The sequence below is a fragment of the Kogia breviceps genome, chromosome 2 (assembly GCF_026419965.1).
Source record: "Kogia breviceps isolate mKogBre1 chromosome 2, mKogBre1 haplotype 1, whole genome shotgun sequence".
NCBI lineage: Eukaryota > Metazoa > Chordata > Mammalia > Artiodactyla > Physeteridae > Kogia > Kogia breviceps.
This window is the reverse complement of record NC_081311.1, coordinates 80968809-80989571: the sequence shown is the minus strand read 5'-3', so window position 1 is coordinate 80989571 and position 20763 is coordinate 80968809. Positions and strand designations below refer to the sequence as shown.

General features: G+C 47.2%; 1 protein-coding gene across 6 annotated transcripts in view; it reads left to right on the top strand.

Moving 5' to 3' along the window:
• Positions 1-20763, top strand: part of SLC35F3 (solute carrier family 35 member F3) — a 295313-nt gene that overhangs the window by 255686 nt on the left and 18864 nt on the right. For all 6 annotated transcript variants that reach the window (XR_010839006.1, XR_010839007.1, XM_067025696.1 and 3 more), the window contains 4 exons: positions 7937-8156; positions 14712-14837; positions 16879-17071; positions 18046-18135. Coding sequence is in view for 4 of the 6 variants with exons in the window: in XM_067025696.1 (XP_066881797.1) it covers positions 7937-8156; positions 14712-14837; positions 16879-17071; positions 18046-18135 (629 nt within the window). In the remaining 2 variants the exon portion in view is untranslated. The remainder of the gene's footprint in view (positions 1-7936; positions 8157-14711; positions 14838-16878; positions 17072-18045; positions 18136-20763) is intronic.

The following is a 20763-nucleotide window of genomic DNA, read 5'->3' as shown; positions in this document are numbered from 1 at the left end:
TGAAAGACTTGTATATGGAAAACTACAAAACATTCCTGAAAGAAATTAAAGACGCAAACAAATAGAAAGACATCCAGTGTTTGTGGATGGGAAGACTTAATGTTGATAAAATATCAATAATACCCAAAGCTATCTACAGATTTAATGCAATCTCTATCAAAATCCCAACAGCATTTTTTTCAGAAATAGGAAAATCCATCCTAAAATTCATATAGAATCTCAAGGGATACCAAATAGCCAAAATGATCTTGAAAAAAAGAGAACAAAATTAGAGGTCTCACACTTCCTGATTACAAAACTTATTATAAAGTTACAGTAATTAAAACTGGCATGAAGTGTGGTACTGGCATGAAGACATATAGACCAATGGAACAGAATAGAGAACCCAGAAATAAACCCTCACATATGTGGTCAAATGATGTTGACAAGCGTGCCAAGACCATTCAATGGGGGAAGGGACAGCCTTTCTACAAATAGCGCTAGGAAAACTGGATATCCACATGCAAAAGAAGGAAGTTGGATCCTAACTTTACAACATTCACAAAAATTAACTCAAGATGAATCAAATATCTAAATGTAAGAGATAACACTATAAAACTCTTAGGAGAAAGCATAGGGGCTCTATGGCATTGTATTTGGAGATGATCTCTTGGATAAGACACCAAAAACACAGGCAACAAAAGTAAAAATAGATAAATTGGATTACATCAGAATGTAAAACTCTTGTGCATCAAAGGACATAAGCAACAGAGTGAAAAGGCAACCCATGGAATGGGAAAAATATTTGCAAATCATATATCTGATAAGAGGTTAATATCCAGAATATATGAAGAACTCCTATAACTCAACAACAGCAATAAAAAGAAACACTGAAAAAATAAGTAAAGGACTTGAATAGACATTCTTCAAAGATGATATATAAATGTCCAACAAGCTCATGAAAAGATGCTCAACATCACTAATCATGACAGAAATGCAAATCAAAACCACAATGAGATATCACCTTACATCCATTACGATGGCTAAAATTTAAATTTTAAAAAACCCAGAAAATAATAAGTGTTGATGAGGATGTAAAAAAATTGGAACCCTTGTGCACTTTTGGTGGAATGTAAAATGGTACGACCACTATGCAAAACAGTGTGATGATTCCTCAAAAAATTAAAAATAGAATTATCATATGATCCAGTAATTCCACTTCCGTGTATATGTACAAAAGACTTGAAATCAGGGTCTCAACGAGGTATTTGTATATCCATGTCCATAGGAGCATTATTCACAATAGCCAAGAGGTAGAAGCAACCCACATGTCCATCAGTGGATGAGCGGGTACACAAAATGTGATATATATAACAGAATATTATTCAGCCTTAAATGGAAGGAAATTTTGACACATGACACAATATGGATGAACCTTGAGGGCGTTATGCTGAGTGAAGTAAGCCAGTCACAAAAGGACAAGTACTGTATGATCCCACTTATATGAGGTGCCTGCAGTAGACAGATTCATAGAGACAAAGTAGAGTGGCAGTTGCCAGCAGCTGTAGGGAGGGAAGAGTGGGGAATTGCTGTTTAATTTAGAGTACTAAGTTTCAGTTTTGCAAGATGAAAAGAATTCTAGAGATTGGTTACACAGCATTGTGAATGTTTTTAACACCACTGAACTATATACTTAAAAATGGTTAAGATGGTAACTTTTATGTTATGTGGATTTTACTACGATTTTTAAATTTTTTTAAAAGAAATAAAGTAAACAGAGAGAGAGAGAGAGAGAGAGCGAGAAAGAGAGAGACAGCATGAACTTTCGGATCCAAACTTAGCTGCATTTGAGAATCATTTGGAAATTCTTTAAAATACAGTGCAGTCACATTTTAATGCAAATTTGCATTAAAAAATACAAGTATGACTAATGTTTCATTTATGCATAAAATTTCAAATAATGTGACTCCCTCGAGATTTTAAAAGTTAAACAAGAATCACAGTGTCAACTCGGAGAGGCCAAGGGAACTATAAATGCTAGGTGGCAGCGTTAACATGAGCTGGCAAATAGAAACATGGTGCTACTGTGGGAAAACAAATCAAGATGTGTAAATGTTGAATTATGGAATGCTGTCAGGAATGTCACCCTCATATAAACTGCACCATTCTCTACAGAATCCTAGGCCCCTCATGGGAAAGTACGATTGAATATGTCTAGAGCTGAATCGAAGCAATTTGTATTTTTAAAAAGTTCACTGAGATTTCTAAGACTGATGGTCTATGCATCATTGTTTGAAAACCACTGGTCCCCCGTAAAGGAATAAGCACGCTCATTCTGTAAAAATAAATTATTTATTAACACATATCATGAGCCAAGCTCGGGGGATATAAGATGGAGCAGAAATATGATGACCACATGTAGCTTACGTTCTAGTGAAGTCAGATTATTAAATAAGCAGTTACAATAAAGGGTCCTATACGTATGATGGGGCGTCCAGGGCATTAGGGGAGCACATATCGTGGCACTTCACTGAAGGGGGTATATGAGCTGATACCCAATGAATGGAAAGAAACCAACTAAAGAAGGAGGAAGAGTGTTTCAGGGGAATAGAGGATCCGATGAGACCCAGAGCAGAGAAGGAAAGAACACTGAATCCAAGTGACTGAAATGAGTTCAAGGTGGCTTAAATTCAGAGTAGAGGTGGAGAAGTGATGGATAAAGGCTACAGGATGGCCAGAGGCCAGGTCAGAAAGGACCTGGTAAGTCTGTGGGGAGCTTGACCCTCATCCTAAGGGCAAGTGAGGGAAGAGGAGGATCTCTCTCTGACTGCAGCATGGAGTATGGAATGGATTGAATTGGAGGAGAGGCAACCGTGGAGAGAAGCTCAGATTCCAGTGACCGTAGTCCAAGTGAGAGGAGACAGAGGCATGGGCCAGGTGGTGGTGATGGCAATGAGATACTTAGCAGAAGTAACCTGTAAGCCTTGTTGATGAATGAGATGTGAAGAGGAAAAAGGAGACATTAAGAATGATTCCAAAGTATCTAGCCAGTAGAAGAAATATGAATCGTGGTCCCTTACGGTGATTGAGGATTGAGGGAAACATGGGGAGTTCCTTTGGGGAGGCTGAATTGTTGGTGTCTGGGAATGTCCAGGTTGCAGATGGCACCAGATAGGAGAAGCGTCCTGTCTACAGAGTCACTGGCTGGGCTTTGAAACTCTGACAGTAGATTAGACTGCTCAGTGACTGTTTGTAGGGTCAAAAGAGGGGGAACTAGAAGAGAACCCTAGGAGAATACCAAGGAAGCCTTGGGAGGGTGTGGAGAGGTAGGAGGAAACCCGGGGGAGTGTGCTGAGTTGGAAGCCAAGAAGGTTGGTTAAAGGAGGAACGGTCAACAATGTCAAAGGCTCCCAAAAGTAAGACCGGAAAGTACCCATGGGATTTAGCAACTGGTAGGTCATTGGTCATCGATCTAGGAGTTTGGGTGAGTGGTGAGAGCAGACAGTGGATCAGAGAGAGCAGAAGAGTGAGAACGGTGGTCATGCGGACATGAATGCAGATGACGGTTCTAAAATCTTGCCTCTGAAAGAGGGGAAGAGAGAGGAAAAGGGGCTGAAGGTGCTTGCTCTTGCTTTGGGGGCATATTTTAAGGTTGGCAAGGCTTAGGCATGTTGAAATGGTGATGGAAAGGATCCAGAAGAGAGAGGGGGTCTTTGGGAGTATTCATTGAGGAGTGAGCACAGGCTGCAGGTCTGGCTCCACCACTATCTGATTGAACTTGAACACGAGCGCATCATTTAATCTGTCTGAGCTACAACACCCTTATCTGTAACTAGTAGGGTTTCTCTGTATCTATGGCTTTCAAACTGCACCCCTCAAAGCTATCTCAGGGCACTCACTTTACAGCTCCAATCACAGCAACTTGACCTCTCGTGTTTTTAAATAATTTTTATTTTTAGCATTTTAATACTTGCACATACGTTGGAAAAGCAAATGAATAAGAAAACAATTATCATTAAAAAATGGTAACTCCTGTTCTACACCCACTCACTCTCAGTCACTCCCAATTCTCCCAATTTTGTTTTATTTCTCTTGGGAGCCTTAAGTCTTATCTTTATCCCTTTTTGCCACAAGTATATGCCTTGTCGTGGTTCTTCATTTTGCTTGGTACTTGGTGAGTCCTTTCATTATGAAGACTCATGTCCTATAGTTGTAAAAAACTTTCTTGAATTATTTATTTTGTATTTTCCTCCATTTCATTTTTTCATTTTCTCTTTCTGGTGTTTCTTTTTAAGTTCAGTATTGGACCTTCTGGCTTGACCTTCTCATATTAGCTTTTCTTTACATCTGTCTCGCTCTCATTTTCACTCTCTCCCCCTCCTCGAGTTTATCTTGACTGTATATTCTAACTCTCCTATTAATTTTTAAAATTTGGCTATTCTGTATTTAATTTGCAAGATTATTTCCATTTTTATAGCCATTTGTTCTTGTGTCATGGGTACAATTTCTTCTCTCTCTAAGGATATTATATCTTCCCCAACCCGACTGTATAAATCCTAGCTATCCTTAAAGGTTTAACTCAAAATCTTATCTTTTATGAGACCTTTTCCAATCAGTCCAACTCTCTCCACTTGATAGGAATTCTATAGCATTATTATATTCCACACCACCCAATAGGTGATTTTATTTAAACTTGCATTACTTTCTATCGAGGAATCAGTGTTATCTTCCCAATTTGACCATAATTTTTTTCAAGAGGAGGGACTATTTACTTGTTTTGTATCAGCTAAAGTGTCTAGAATTGTGACTATAACAAGTGATAAAAAGTGCTTGTTGATTTGAATTAAATGGCAAGCCATCCTAATCCCACCAAGCCAGCCTATCCCAGTCAGAGTTCTTTAAAGAGCACCAAGAACATAGGTCTTTGTTAAATAATATGAGCGTAGAACTTATAGATTTTTATGGTTTTCCCTACCTTTCACAGTGTTTCATTCACACCTAATTCGGTAGCAATATTTTAGTGACTTGCTTTTATTAAGTCTTCCTTGAAGCTCTCAATTTAGATTTCATAGGAAAAGCACAACTTTCTCTTCTCAGTCATACTTCATTGGTTTAGGAAATATTCAATTGAATTACGCGCTTGAAACAACCAAGAACAATTGACACAAGCAGGACTGGAAACAAAGACATTGAAATCTTGGCCAACACATGATTCAGTCAGTAGGAACCGCAGGGCTTGGGCATGCTGGGCAGTAACCTGCCGGCCTCAGGCCTTTATTGTGCCAGGAATGAAGGGCATTAGACTGTCGTGTCAGCCAAGTGGAAATCAGTCAAGAGAGTATCTACTGTCCTCTATTCTTGGTACACCAAGAAGAGGTGGATTTGTGCTTCTCATCTCTCTTGGGTCCCCTTGCCATCCAGGGTATATGTGGGCCATATACCCAAGCCAGCTGACATGGATTAGTGCACAGTCTTTGGTCTTAAAACAGCACTAGGCTCACTGGCTCAGGGGTCAATCATCTTGGTCTCATTAGAACCAAGATCTACCCTCCTGGCCTGTAATCCCCTGACCGTGCGTCCTCAAAGGGCCAACAGAGCTCTGCTGGGCCCAGAAGTCTTGCCTTTTCCATCTCCAGGATGGATCCCCTCTCTCCTCCCCACTTCTGGTCAACAGCTTGGGCCGTTCACTACCCAGCTGTGTCTGTACCCCACCCATCACTTCTACAACCATCGCACATTGGATGAATCAAACGTAGATTCTCAGAGAGGACGTAAGGTGTCCAGTTGATTTTGTATGGCCCCTGCAACAACATGAATCATTGTTTATAATAGTCAGGGGAAACTTGGAAATCCTCCTTGTGTTATGTTCCCTTAAGCAGGGTAACAACCTCTAAGTTTGGTTAAAATAGGTTGACATTAACGACAAGAAAGAATACTTGCATTTCCTGTTGATCATTTCAGGGGATCGGCATCACTTTATAGCCGCCATAAAATCACAAACATGAAGGAAGCTGCCCCTGGTCACTGTCCCTGGAGGAAAGAAGACTGCTCTGTAAATCGGGGCTGCAGAAAGACCCATGGAAAATGCAGCTGAACTACTGTATGAAAATTACACGGCAAACAGAAATATCAACATGTCAGTTAGATGAAAGTTCCATTCCTAGACAGCCAAAATGGAATCAATTCAGTTGACTTGGTTTCATGGTAAATTTAGTGGTTTGAATGTTTTATAGTTACCTGCTGCTGGTTTAGAAGCAACTTAAGACTCTGGGTTCAGCAAACGGTGATGAGTTTTCTGTTTCTTCTATGGATATCCCATAGTGGAGCAATGAACAAAGGCAGATTGCATTTTAGATTGATGAAAAGAACAAACAAGATTTAATTTAAAATCGCATCAAGTCCCCTTTGACTCTTGTTTTCCATTTTCCTCTGTGACTGCTGCGTTTTCATGCTGAGTGGCATGGGCTGCGGCTTTTCCCCACCTTAGCGCATTTGGCTCATTCTCGTTCCATCTTTTCTCTCCCTGACTGCTCACTCGCTGGTACGTGGGCCACCCTGGGCCCTGTCGTGAGCCTGGACAGTGATGGCTGTGGGGCAGCATGTCCTCACTCGTCCCCGTCCTTGGCCGGGCTCGTGGGGCCCAGCAAACGATGCTCTCCACTCCCACCCAGGGCAGCGGGCAGCTGTCTGTAGAGCCAACCCCTCAGCCCTCTCTCCACACCCTCTGCCCACAGCCTCCTCTTCCCATCTTCTTCTTCCTGGGAAAGGTTGGCTTTCTTTTTCTTTTCTTTTTTAAATTTATATTATTTATTTTATTTTTAGCTGTGTTGGGTCTTCATTGCTGTCCGTGGGCTTTCTCTAGTTGCGGCGAGCAGGGGCTACTCTTGGTTGTGGCGCGCGGGCTTCTCATTGCAGTGGCTTCTCTTGTTGCAGAGCATGGGCTCCAGGTGCGTGGGCTTCAGTAGCTGTGGCCCGTGGGCTCAGTAGCTGTGGCTTGCGGGCTCTAGAGCGCAGGCTCAGTAGTTGTGGCTCGCGGGCTCTAGAGTGCAGGCTCAGTAGTTGTGGCTCGCGGGCTCAGTAGTTTTGGCGCACGGGCTTAGTTGCTCCACGGCATGTGGGATCTTCTTGGACCAGGGCTCGAACCTGTGTCCCCTGCATTGGCAGGTGGATTCTTAACCACTGCAGCACCAGGGAAGCCTGGCTTTCTTTTTCTTAAGCAGCTTTTCAGATATCAATGATCCTTCCCCTAGAATCTGGAATGATGGCATTGGAAAACTTTCTTCTACAGGCATTTCCTCACCTCTTCCTCTCTTAAGATGCTAAGCTCTTGGACCTGCTTATTCCTCCTGTGCTCACCTCTCAGATGGTGTGGGGACAGGCCCTTCCACTCGGTGAAATGACAAACTCTAGAAAGGGCCTCGTGGAGAAAACGTATAGACAATTAACACCATTGATATCAGAGCCAAAATATATTAGATGTGCCCAGGAAATGACTGCCACTGCCTGATCACAGACAATTTCATTTGGGGGCAAATTTGTTAAAAATACGTTTCAGTGAGTTCTCTTAAATATCCAGCCCCCTGAGAAGAAAAGGTCTAGAGATGTCCTTCTCTTACTAACCAAGTGGCAGAATCCTTTAGGCAGTCACCGTGGAGTTGGGGCTTCTTCAGGTCGATGGTCCCAACACTACTTTCTGCCAGCACCATTCATTCCAAACCCAACGTGGACGGAAAGGAATAATCCATGACAGCAGATCCTTGTGCGACGCTTTCGTCAATGGACTGAAGCATAGGCTTTGATAGAAAGGTGTTGATAAAACAGAATAATAAATAAAAGGACCCCACCCCGTCCTGCATCTGCTAAAAGAAAATAAGTAACTAAACTGGGTAGAGGGGGAGAAAAATGGTCTGTCTCAACCCAAGAATATAATAACACTGACTCTCTTTCCTTGTTTTAGGGAATGCTGTCGATTTTTTGGAGACAATGGCTTGACTTTGAAGGTGTTTTTTACCAAGGCAGCACCCTTTGGTGTTCTTTGGACACTCACAAACTACCTGTACTTACATGCAATAAAGAAAATAAACACTACGGATGTCTCCGTATTGTTCTGCTGCAACAAAGCTTTTGTGTTCTTGCTCTCATGGATCGTTCTCAGGGACAGGTTCATGGGAGTGAGGGTAAGTTCCTTATTCTCTGTCTTCCTCCCTCACTCAGTCATGCCAACCAAAACCTGCCCATCGGCTTGCTTAGCTCCATGTGCTGGGCTGTTAAGCATAAGCTGCTAACCACTTTCCTTCTGATTTGCAGCAGCAAAGGAGCCCGGCTCTCGGGGTGCCTTGCAAACCTTCTTGCTCGCGAACCATTCTAGACCAGCGTTCATTAAAGCACCTTTCATTTCAAGCATTTCAACAAGCATTCCCTAAAGTGTGTGCTGCTCGGGGACCCCCCCCGCCCCCCCAGGAGGAGTGATGTATTCACCCCGCCTTTCAGGGGTCCTGCGGCCTGGAGCCCTCTGCTTAACACTGCCGCTGTCTGCTTAGGAGGTATCTGAAAGCCAAAGGTCCTTCTGCAGCCACACGGACGTGCAGTCTTGGCGGCCCTTTGTCTGGACCGTGGGTTCGATGCCCAAGTGGGGCCGGACACACTTATGCCAAGTCCAAACTTTGGAGGGACAGTTTCACTCCCTTCAACCCCAGAGCAAGGGAGAATGAAATGATACCCCTGAATTACTACCTCTGGTTGTTACATCTGAGGCTGCGTAAGTTCCCTTAAAATCAAGTCAGATTTAGCTAGTCACATTTCAGAACAGTTGTGTGAACTACGACAAGTGTGCCATCAAACATGAGCCGAAATATTGATAAAAGGAACAGGTGGCATTTAGCCTTGACAGAATCCTGCTGGCTTCTGCTTGTCTGCCTCTGCTGGCCAGGATCTGCCACTGCCTCACCATCACCTTGTCACAAACAAGGACCAAAAGGATTCGACCAGGCAGCTGGAAGTCCTGTGGCCAGAGCGCCTCGCTTACTCCTTCCTGCACCCTCAGGCCGTGTAGGAAGCCCACGAAGCTCAGAGTCCTTTTGAAGGGCAGTCCCTTTAGAGCAGCGGTCCCCAACCTGTACCGGTCCACGGCCCGGGGGTTGGGGACCTCTACTTTAGAGTGAACCTTGCTGGGAACCCCGCAAGGGGCAGGCTCCAGGCCCTCTGCTTGTGTCCTTGGCTAATTGTCCTGGAACAGTGCCATCACCTTCACGGCGGATTCACGCCCACCTAGTTTCTCAAACAGCAGCAGGGACGTGAGTCAACTGCTGAGTCGGATTTTTAGCTTGCAGTAGGGGGAACATTTGTTTTGAGGCTTCGTGTTAATTTTGGAACAAGAACTCAGCTCACTGTGCTACCACCCAGAAAAGCTTCGGGCCAATAAAGCATCGAATACACCTCCACTAGAAATGAGGTACGGCCAGAGGCAATCGGTCCAATCGCCCGTGCCTGCCTGGACGCTGAAGATTCGGACGTCCTAGGACCCACTGTGGCTTTATTCTGAGGTCAAAAGCCAGGGGAATGCATGGAACATTTTTTGGCGTGATTCTGACGTCCAAAACAAATTCCGGATGAGATTGTTACTGTGGAAAGAGGCTTCAAGTTTCATTCTGCATCTAAGCAGAAGAAAACAGAAAGTTTTTGAGGTTAAAAGAAGGAGGTGTGAAAATACTGAAACCCACCTGGACTCACAGAGAACAGAGTGGCACACGCAGATCTTTTCCTCGTTGCTATTCGTGGGTAAGAGGGTTTCCGCTCACATCCCTGAGCTGTGATTCAGTCCTGCCACCCTGGCCACTTGCTCAGCTTGGGCTGTGCCAAGCACTGTAGACTGAACAGATTTTCGTGTTGAAGCCTTTGGCACGAGGCCAGCGCTGAAATGAAGATCCAGGAGCCGGTGTCGGTGATGGAACTTCATAACCTGTAAAACGCCACATGGCTGTGGTCTAACAATCATCACTCCTCTTAGAAGAAAGTGACCTGTCCTCTAAGGCCATCCCACTCCAAGTCAAGGTGGAGCGCCCTCTCCTCATCTTCAAGAGTTCAGAGAGCTAGTAAAATCTGTCGGATGTCAGCAGCTGGCCGGTGTGACTGAGAGGTCCCCCTCGAGAAACAGATGGAGATTTGAGCCCAAGATAAGACCCAACCAGTACACAGGTTCTCTGAGACTTCCCTCGGACTGCTGGGTTGGCTGGCACCTTCTACTGGGTCATTGCCAGAGATTGAAGGGAACTGACACTCTTTTCCATCCTGGAGGGCTGACCATACTGGCCTGAGAGTCACATGGATGTAGAGGACAGATGTTTGTGGAACAGGTGACATAGAGGGCCTGAGTTATTAAGGCAGTGAGTCAAATCATAAGGGCTGTGGTTCCTAGAAAACATCAACAGGGCCGAGTCATGCACACAGACCAGGGAGAAGAAAATGCTTATCTTCGAATGCTGGGGAGATGGTGGCCACATATGGCATCAGAGGCAAGTGTATGAGAGGAGCCCACGTTGGCCCCCATATCACCCCTTGACTCTGTGCCTAGATGTGTGTGTCACATGGCTTCCAGGCTTGGGGTCATAATGGGTCCTCTAACCTAGAGTCAAGCGATGAGGGTTTGGGTCCACTCTCATGAGCTGTTGGACCTTGAGCTAGTTACTTAACATCTCTGAGCCTTAATTACCCGACGTTAAAATAGAATGTTAGTAGTACTCAGAGAACAGTTGTAAGAATAAAATAAGGTATGCATGCCCGACACATGAAATCCAATAAATGTCATCTTTTCTCAGTGTTGTTATTCTTCTTATTCCTTCTCAATAAGCGGCGTTTGACAGACCTGCCCAGTTCTTTGGCTGACAGTGTCAGAGGCTGGCAACTATTTAGGGAGGCGGTTTGGTGTAGCAGAAGCATCAGGAGAATGAGAGCAAGTAGAATTCTGGGGGCAGGAGGTATGGCCCCTCCCAGGCCAAAGCCCGCCCGGCTGTGGTCCACAGCTGGATGAAGGAGGGGTTGACCAGCTGCACTACCCACAGCCTGCATCTCAGAGGAGGCGGCAGATGGGACCCTCAGCTCTTCAAAATCACCCACTCCAGCTAGAGCGTTCACACCAGGAGGACTGGAGAAGAAGCAAGAAGACAACCCAGGGCTTCCCTGGAGGCGCAGTGGTTGAGAGTCGGCCTGCCGATGCAGGGGACACGGGTTCGTGCCCCGGTCCGGGAAGATCCCACATGCCGCGGAGCAGCTGGGCCCGTGAGCCATGGCCGCTGAGCCTGCGCGTCCGGAGCCTGTGCTCCGCAACGGGAGAGGCCACAGCAGTGAGAGGCCCGCGTACCGCAACACCCCCCCCCCCAAATTAGCCTGTCCTCTCCCATTTTTAAACTGCGCCAGACTGTGCACATCTAAACTGCATCGCAGACGGGGCTCTGTCTGGCAGAGAACGTGCAGCCTGTCCTGTCTTTAGCAGGAGCGAAGGGTGGTGCTGGTCTGGGAAGCGGGCAGACTCCGCTGAGGGCTACACCCTCCATCTCGGCCTGACATCTGATGGGGAGCAGTGCGCCATGCGGGGTACGGGGGCATCGGTGGGTTGCTGGGGCCCTCAATCCAGAGCCCTGGGGGCCAGGCAGGTTATAACCACACGGGCAAAGCCCCCATTAAGAGGTTAAATGGCAGCATGCTGGCCTCAGCGCCCCCCATGCCAATGTTTCTTCCTCTTCTCTGGGCAAATTTTCCCCAGCCAAAATAGAGATGGTGGCTGTCACCCCTGTTGGTCTCAGGCCACTGTCATCCATTTGTCTGGATCCCCAAGTTCTTGTTCAGTGGGATACATTGGGGTTGGGGCAACAGGAAAGTGTGAGAAAGGAGGGGTGGGGGGAAGGAGGGAGATTCACTTGATTCCATCCTGAGACTCGCCGTTCTCCCCCAGGGAGGCCCAGATCTAGAAGGTGAGGACCACGTGAAACCACAGGATACGCAGGACCAGCCTTCCTGGAGAGTTCATCTGAGTGCAGGAAACAGGCAGGGAACATTTCCAAATGTAAACCAAGAAACCAGACGTGTTAGGGTGAAAATGTAAACTCTGCACTTATTTTTTAATTTAATTTTTTTTCTTTGTGCGGTATGCGGGCCTCTGACCGTTGTGGCCTCTCCCGTTGTGGAGCACAGGCTCCGGATGCACGGGCCCAACCGCTCCACGGCACGCGGGATCCCTCCAGACCGGGGCACAAACCCGAGTCCCCTGCACCGGCAGGCGGACTCTCAACCACTGTGCCACCAGGGAAGCCCTGCACTTATTTTTTAAAGAGATCTGGCATCTTCAAGGGAACGGCAGGCCTGGGGAAGGACGCTCGGGCTCTGTCCCCCAGACCCACAGGGTATGTTTCAACTCTGCTCTGCTATTAGGGGTATTGGATGCAAGGTGAGCTCCAGCTTCTCCTGCAGCACGGCGGTCAGGGCCTCAGGCTCAGGGTCGGGTTTCCAGGGGAACTGTTGATGCCCAGAGAGTGAGCCCTGTAATCGGGTGGGTCAAGCCTGTGACGTGGGGCGGGGACTCCCAAGAGGAGAAGCCCTGGAGGCGTGAATGGGGGGAGCGCTGTCCCCGGTGCCACCTGTCGGAATGAACCCACCGGCCTGGGCTTGGCAAATGTTGGCTGGGAAGCTGGTGGCCACCCACGCTCTCTATTTCTTGCCTCTTCCCTCAGCTCTTCTGCACAGCACAGCTCAGGCGGAAGCTTTTAGCTGTTTGTGATTTAATCAATAGAGAAAAGAGAGTAAGGAGATCCAAAATCTGCCTTGTCAATCTTCAGGGGAAAATAACCCTTGTTCTCCTTCATTCCCTCAAACCTGACCTTTATGTTTGGAAAGATTCAAGTACCTTTGGAGAAGCGCCACATCATCCGAAATGTAGCTGTATCCTTCCCTCTCTCTCTCTCTCCTTCCCTTCTTTTTCTAATTAGTTCCCTCCCTCTGTTTACCTGGCTGCCTAGCCCGGTCCAGCTGCTGGTTGCAGCATCTTTGCACTGTGCGTGTCCTCTGGAGCAGAACCCACACCCCTTGCCCTGCCTGCTTTTTCATCAGCCCCTTGTTCTCCTGGAGGGAAAAAAAGTCACTTATTGTCTTGTGCCTCTGTTTCTTTCTCTTCATGAAGAGTCGTACGCAGTATGTGTAGCATTTGAATATAAAATATGTGCATTATGTGATAATGAGAGATAAAGGTGACTCACTAAACCAGAAAGCAAGTAGACAGAGCAGGGATGGCACTTCTCTAGGAAATGATGATCTCCTGCTCTCTCAAGGGCCTCTGCGTGTGGGTGTATGTGTCTTTATATGAAAATACTGCATGAGGAATGCACAACTCAAGCTGCTGAGACCCAACCATTTTACCTCTCACTAACCTAAACGTGGCGTGCTTCAATCATGCAGGAAACCTCATTTTAGATCTCAGAGTAGAATTGGCAGTGGCTTATTATGTGAATCCTACTTTCTGTTTATATATATATATATATATATATATATATATATATATATATATATAAAACACTGACTTTGCAATTAGACCTGAAATGTGTGTCCTTACCTGAAATGTGAGTCCCTGCTCTGCGACACACCAGCTCTGTGACTTCGGGCAAGTTGCTGAACCTCTCTGAGCCTAAGTGTCCATGCCTATAAAATGAAATGAATGATAATGTCTACCTAGTTCGAGGATTAAATGAGAAGATACACAGGAAACATGTATCCCGTGACCACTCAGTACATGTCAGCTACTCGATATTGCTACAGAGAGTGGAGGGAATTTTGAGCAAATCTGTAAGAGAGAGAGACTCCCAGTAGATCCAGTGGTCAAAACTTGTGCTGCGCACCTCTGTCCTGCCTTCCCGGGTTCTGCCTCCAGCGGCCCCTTAGCACTTGCCACCTAGCAACGTCTCTGCAGCTCCACGATCACCTCTGATTAGAACTTGCACTTATTCAGGGTGCTAATGCATTTCTCCTTTGCAAAGTGTTATCCCAAGTTAGTTGATCTCCTGTTGCACTCTGACAGTTTGACTTTGCACAGCAGGGATGTGTATGTGTTCCTGGAGCGTCCACTCCACCTGAGAGGAACAGGATTGGAGGTGGTGGGCCGTGGAGGTCAGGCCCTGCAGCAGCCAAGGAAAGGAACTGCAGCGCCAGGGTTAGGACACTGTTTGTAGCCCTGATTGGCCCGTGACACACGCTCCCTTAGAAGGTCCTGCTGCTGGCGTGTAAAATGGGGCCACGGCCTGTGGTCGTCACTGTGCCTTCTCTGTTGAGATATGAGATACCTAAAAGCAGGACCCTGTGAGGTGCTTACGGAAGGTTGCCGGGGGACTTAGAGGTGTCACGACCAGGCCTTGTCATGACCAAATAGCCTGTCATTGGGATTATGACCGCCTCCTCTCAGGTGCCCGGGACTCACGTGGCTGCCCCCCTCCCACGTGACGCCAAGCCACGGGGCCACTCCTCGCTGCCAGCCGTTTCCAGTTCCCGGGTCATGCCGGGCTTTGCCGAGTGCCCCCTTGCAAGCAGGGGCAGATCTTTAGACGGGAAAGCAGCCTTTGCTTGGTCCCCAAAGAAGGACTGAAAGGGAGCCTCCCCGCCATCGCACCCCCATGAACATGCCGACCCCTGGGCACTTAGGGGGCCCCTCTGATTCCCCACCGCTGCCCTGACCGCCGTGTCTTCCTTCCCTCCAGATCGTGGCCGCCATCCTCGCCATCGCTGGCATCGTGCTGATGACCTACGCGGATGGCTTCCACAGCCACTCTGTCATCGGCATAGCCCTGGTGGTGGGCTCGGCGTCCATGTCCGCCCTCTACAAGGTAGGCGCGGGGAGCGGGCTCTCCAGACCCTCCGGGGAGGGAAGGGCAGGCCTCGGCGTGGCTGGCCCGTTGCTTTGGGGGAACCTCTGATGGAGCCTGGGCTTGAAGATGAGCAGTTGTTTTCCCGGAGCACCGGGCACACGGAGCCTCTCAGTTCTGAGACACACAGCAGCTCTTAGCCCTGGCTTTCTAGACCTTTCCATCAGTGGCTGTACGTTTGCAGCATTTGGGATAAAACGGGTGGGACCATGGATTGGCTGAGTCCGATGGGTGACCTCCTTGTTTGGCAAGGACTGGAGAAGGATCAGGGGCCCTAACTGGCTGGCTCAGTGTTTGGTCAGATACTTTCCTACCAGATTGGACATGAAAATTTGAATATCTGGTACAGCTTTGAAATCTTTTATCACATGGGTTTTGAGGCCACCAGTATTCAACATGAATCCGTGTGCATTTCGAGCATTGCCTGTAGACTGAATGAATTAAAGCACAACTACTATCACAGGGGGAATTATAAAATATTTTTGACAAAACGTTGGGAGGCGTGGCCAGCTGCAAGTCTCGAGAGAACAATTTTTATCCGCCCCCCCACTCTCTCCCCTGCTCCATTATGCCTCTCAGCCACTCTCTCCCCTCACTTGCCCTTCTCTTTGGATCCTAAGTCAAGAATGCAAATATTTTGTGGTCTCCAGGTTGGGAAACTGAACTGGAGGATTCAGTGAGAAATGAGATTTTAGCTTTGAGACTTATTGGCCCTTTGTGGATCCAGACGGTTGGACAGAGGACAGAAAGGACTGTAGAAAGTTCTAAGAAAAGGAACTTTTTTCCAGCACTGGGAGGAACCCACTTTTGGAAAGTGAAACATCTGTACCATCTCACCTTTCATCAGCAACCTGCCCTCACTGCCCCACCACACACAGGCCACCTTCCGCCTCTGGAACACATCTCACTCAGAGGATGTGATGATAGTCTAGCCCCATTCTGTGACTCCAGAGCCGTGGTCCAAATGCAGAAACTATTGAGAGGCCACACTCCGCTCTCTTCAATGAGCTGCATGCTAATGGGAAGCCGAGAGCAGATAGAAACGCAATCCACGATGAACACAAATATACTGATTTAGACTTACATTTCCATCTCCTCCACTGCCTGATCTTTATCCAGGGAGGCCGGTAGGTGGAAGGGTGAAAGCAGTTGACTGTATTTCCCTGTCCATGCTTCCTGCCCAGAAATGCCCAGAGATACCTGAAAGAGATGTGAAACGGCTGGAAAAGGAAGGAGCAAAGTAGGAAGGGCAACAAGGCAGAGACTGAAACTGGACCATCAGGTCCCTAACTGTGGACGGTTCAGTAAACATGGGGGATGGACGGGGGCCTACTGCCTCTGGGAGCTCGGCTTCTTGGCCCCTCCAGTCACCTTTGTCCCTCTCCTGGCTTTTCATGCCTCTCAGATATGTACAAACAGCAACAGGTGCACGAAACCAAAGTCGGGTGTGTTCCGCTAAAACCCATGCCATGTCTGGAACAGGGGTGGTAAGCTGGAGCAGAGAGAGGTGAGTGTTATAATCCTTCTCCCTTTGATTTATAGGAAATGTCTTTGCAGCCAAAGCCCTTTTGCTTGGGGGCAGTGGTTTTCAAACTGTGTTGTGCAAGGTCAGAGATTAACGTTAGGAGTCCCCGAGAGGAATGTGTAATCATGGCAGATACTTCTAATTTAAGTGGCTTCTAATTTACGTGGCTTCCTCGTCTTCAGTGCTCTGAAGCGGGGATGTGGTGTCGTGAATACAGCACAGAGGAATCAAGGCTAGTGTGACAACCTATGGTTTCTGAATTTGCTCTCTGTGTACCTGGAGAGTAACTCTCCATCGTGTTGAGGGCATAGGTAAAGCCCACCACCCTTCACTGAAGGCCATTTGAGGTAGAATTTCCCTGTCCCGTGGCTGTCGGTCCCGTGGTCCAGCCCCAGCTTCCCAAGTGCACTCGCTTCTCCGTGGCAAGTTGGAGTCTTAGGTGAGCCATCACCCCTCCTCCTCTGCTCTCTCCATCAGGTCCTGTTCAAGCTCCTCCTGGGCAGTGCTAAGTTTGGAGAAGCCGCCTTATTTCTGTCCATTTTGGGTGTGTTTAACATCCTCTTCATCACCTGTATTCCTGTCATCCTCTACTTTACCAAAGTGGAATACTGGAGCTCTTTCGATGACATTCCATGGAGAAACCTTTGTGGATTTTCAGTCCTCTTATTGAGTAAGTGGCGATCACCCCGTCAGAATCACCAGAAAGCGGGGACTGACAGAGAGGCATCCGGGCAGCTCAAGGGGAGTCTTTGGAAACCCGTGCCCTGAAGGAGAAAAACGAGTCTGTTATTATCCTTAAGTTCCTCGTGCTTTTCTAGGTCATTGTGTTGCGAAAAGGAAAGCCTTTGAAATGATGACACTGGATTCTGATTCCAGGACTACAGTCGCTGCAGTAGTGGCCGTGGTCGTTTGGTGCTCTGAATAGTGAACTAGTAGCCAGGTGTGCTGCGTGTGACCTCCTAATAATAGTACATTCCTTATATAGGGCTGGTAAGAAGTTAGTAAATTAGTGCATGCAGAGAGCTCTCAGAACACTGCCTGATAACGTTCAGTAAATACTGCCGATTATCATTAACATCAGTGTCATCATCACCATTAGTTGATATAAGGCTGGTCCTAAGCAGGAAAGCAACCAAGGAGGTGCCTCATCCCATTTCCATCAAAAACTGTGCATAACCACTTAAAAACGATTAGGATAATAAAATTTATGCTCTGTGTATTTTACCACAATAAAAAAATTCAAAAAGAAAAACAACTAAATTAAAATAAATTTAAAAATACAAATAAAAACCTACATTCCAAAGCTCCTATTCAGTCATCCCAGAATCATTGCCAGCAACAGAGAAAAGCAAAGTTAGTAGGATACATAGGAGGGCCCCAATCCTCATTTCTAGTGCCTGCTCTCCGGTTACCTTTTCCAAATTTCTTTTCCCTTCTTCAAAGCCCAGGGAAGAGAGGAGAGCTGAGTCAGCAGGATGTTTGGCCCTAATCCCCCAGTTCTGGAGCCCTTGTAGGAACCCGGAATTCACTGAATCAGAGTAAAGGGCAAAACACCTACGACTCCAGCCTCATCAGAGAAGCTGGGGTCCGACGGACCAGGGCCAGTCGTGAATAACACCTGTTTTCTTTAATTCTGTATTTCAGCATTCAATATTGTATTAAATTTTGGAATTGCTGTTACATATCCCACTCTGATGTCTCTTGGAATCGTCCTCAGTGTACCTGTGAATGCAGGTAAACCTATATGACTTTCTGTATCTGCTTGTAAACACACACACACGCAAACACACACAAACACGCATGTGCGCACACATACTCACATATATTCTGGCTGTGTCTGGTGTAGCAGGCATGTTTAACCTTCTCTGTAGAGAGAAAGCACTTTGGTAAAACGTTGATGTTTGTGACACATGCAGTATTTTCTCTAGGGCGGCTTGATTTTCATATACCACACCAAGATACAGAAAGTCTAAAGCCTTCTCGATTCAAACTGGCGGGGATCAGATGCATATCATGAATACTACTGATAAGTTATAGACAAATATGTAGCAGAGGAAATTTTTAACTTTTGTTAAGTGGCTTTCCGGAAGAGACCGCTAGCTCAGGTTATGGCAGGCCTGAGGTAGAGGCATATCTGCAAACTGCAGAAGCGTAAACACTGTTCCCCGAGTCCCAGAAGAGAGCCCTTCCCCCAGCTGCTCAGGACCTGGCTCTTTCTTTCACTGGGGACTCGCCCACACACTCAGCAGGCAGCTCTTCCAAAGCCTGCCGTCACCTGCCCCTCACCTCCTTCCTTTTCCTGGCTCCTTCTGTTATGAATTTCGGATTTTCCTCCCAGAATGCCCTCGCCTCACACCTGCCCTCCCTGTAGAACCTGTTTGTGAATCACTTCTCCCCAGAGCATTCACCCCCTTGGGCTTCGCACAGCTCTCGCCAAAGCCATCTCCCGCCCCGCCCCCACCACCCCGCTTCTGGGCAGTTAGAGGATTAGGCCCCCAGGGGATGGCAACCCCTTATCCTGTTCAGTCTGGCGTTAGTAAAGCTGGAAGCATAGGCAAAGTCGCACTTAACTTCCTGAACCTCTTCCTGCTGTCCCATCCCATACGTTCTGTATATGCCTCACCCTGGCCCCAGACTCCTTGGGCCTAGCGCCATCCAGGCCCAGAGAGAGGATGGCGGTCCCCACGCATCACCTCTCTGGGCCTTTGCCTGTCCCCTAAAAGTGAAGGTCATCCCCACGTCATCACCTTGGTTGATACGAGAACCACATGAGATGGCCTATGAGGCAGAACTTCCAAAGGCAGGAAAGCCCCTGAGCTCCTGGAAAACTGGTAAAACAGTGGTCCAGCTTGTCAGTTTCCATACACTACAGGCTTCTGAAAAATAACGCATCAACTTACCCCCGCTGCATCTTGGTGTGTCTTTATAGTCCCACAGTGTTCTTATTTCAAGGAGGCATATTCCAGGCGGCCCTGGTATAGAAGCTCCTTTGACCATATCATACATCCGGGTGTGTGAGAGGTTAATCAGAACCCTCTTACTACTTACCTGCAACGTAAGAGGGTCTGTACGTGTCAGGGGAAGGAATTACCTTCAGATCTCCAGGGGAGGAGAGAAGCCCAGGAGTCGGCTGTCACCCGACTGTCAGAGCAGAGCCCTTGCTGGGCTTCCTGACTTTCTCTGATGCCCTCTCTAGTGCAGCTTCTATGGCTTGCTAATTGACTCTCCCCAGCTGTGAATTAACAGGCCATTCTGCCAACATTAAAAATTAAACTGCTTCTGAATTAGAGTGAGATAAAAGAGGCACTTTAATTCCACAAAAGGGCTACTAACAAAGTGCTTTTTTCAGGTTTAACTTTTACCTCTCTCCCCACCCTCCAGACGGAGGTGAGAGTCAGGTGCAAGGCTAGGGGGCGGGGCGGGAGGATGTGGAGGGACCTGAGGGGGGATGACAGAGCAGCCCCCTCATGCGGCTGGCGAGCTGGGGGGGGAACAGCAGGCCAGCACGCCAGGCTTCAGAAGCTGCACGCAAGTCAGAAAACCCTCTTTCACAAAATGCGTTTAAGAAAAGCAATCTAATTCTCCCTTGTGGAGAGGTGGGCTCCAAATTTTCTTTGTTTGATTTAGTTAGGAAAAGAGAAAAAGAGAGCAAAAAAAGAAGAGAAAATAAAACCAACATCTGAAACGCTTTTGATCTTTAGTTATGAAGAGAATGATGATCTAGATTTGTACGAACTGACATGAATCCTGTTCTCATTTTGTTCCCTCACCTGATGTGGGTCAGGAACGAGCTTCTTGGGCCTTTAATAAACTTTCATAATCGGTGGTGACACAGGTGGCGTTAGAGCCTCCCACTAATAATATCCTGGGGTGGAACAAGCGTTTGTATTTATTATCTTCAAAGAACCAGGTCAAGTTTGGTCTTCAGAACGTATATTATATATATAATGCTGTTAAATTATAAAAATAAAGTATATTATATATATAATGCTGTTAAATTATAAAAATAAAGTATGTCACTGTAGAAGACGGGAAAGGTGCCAAGAATATAAAGAAAGCAGTCACGTTTTAATTACCCTGCCAACCCGGAGGTGGCCGCGATTAGCTTTGGTGGACGTATCTATTAATACACACGCGCATCTGCAGCTGCCCCTGGTGTCTCGTTTTGTCTCTCGCACAAATCAGTGTGGGAACTAAGGTGCCAGGTCGGTTGGGGAAAGTGAAACACAGGGCAAGGCCTCACAGCAGACAGGGTTTGTGAAGTTGACGGGGCATTTCTGGGAGGCAGCCCCTGCCCGCCTGGACAAGGGAGAACAGCTTGGGCCCCGCGGGACGGGGCGCCCCGCTCCTGACGGCCCGGCA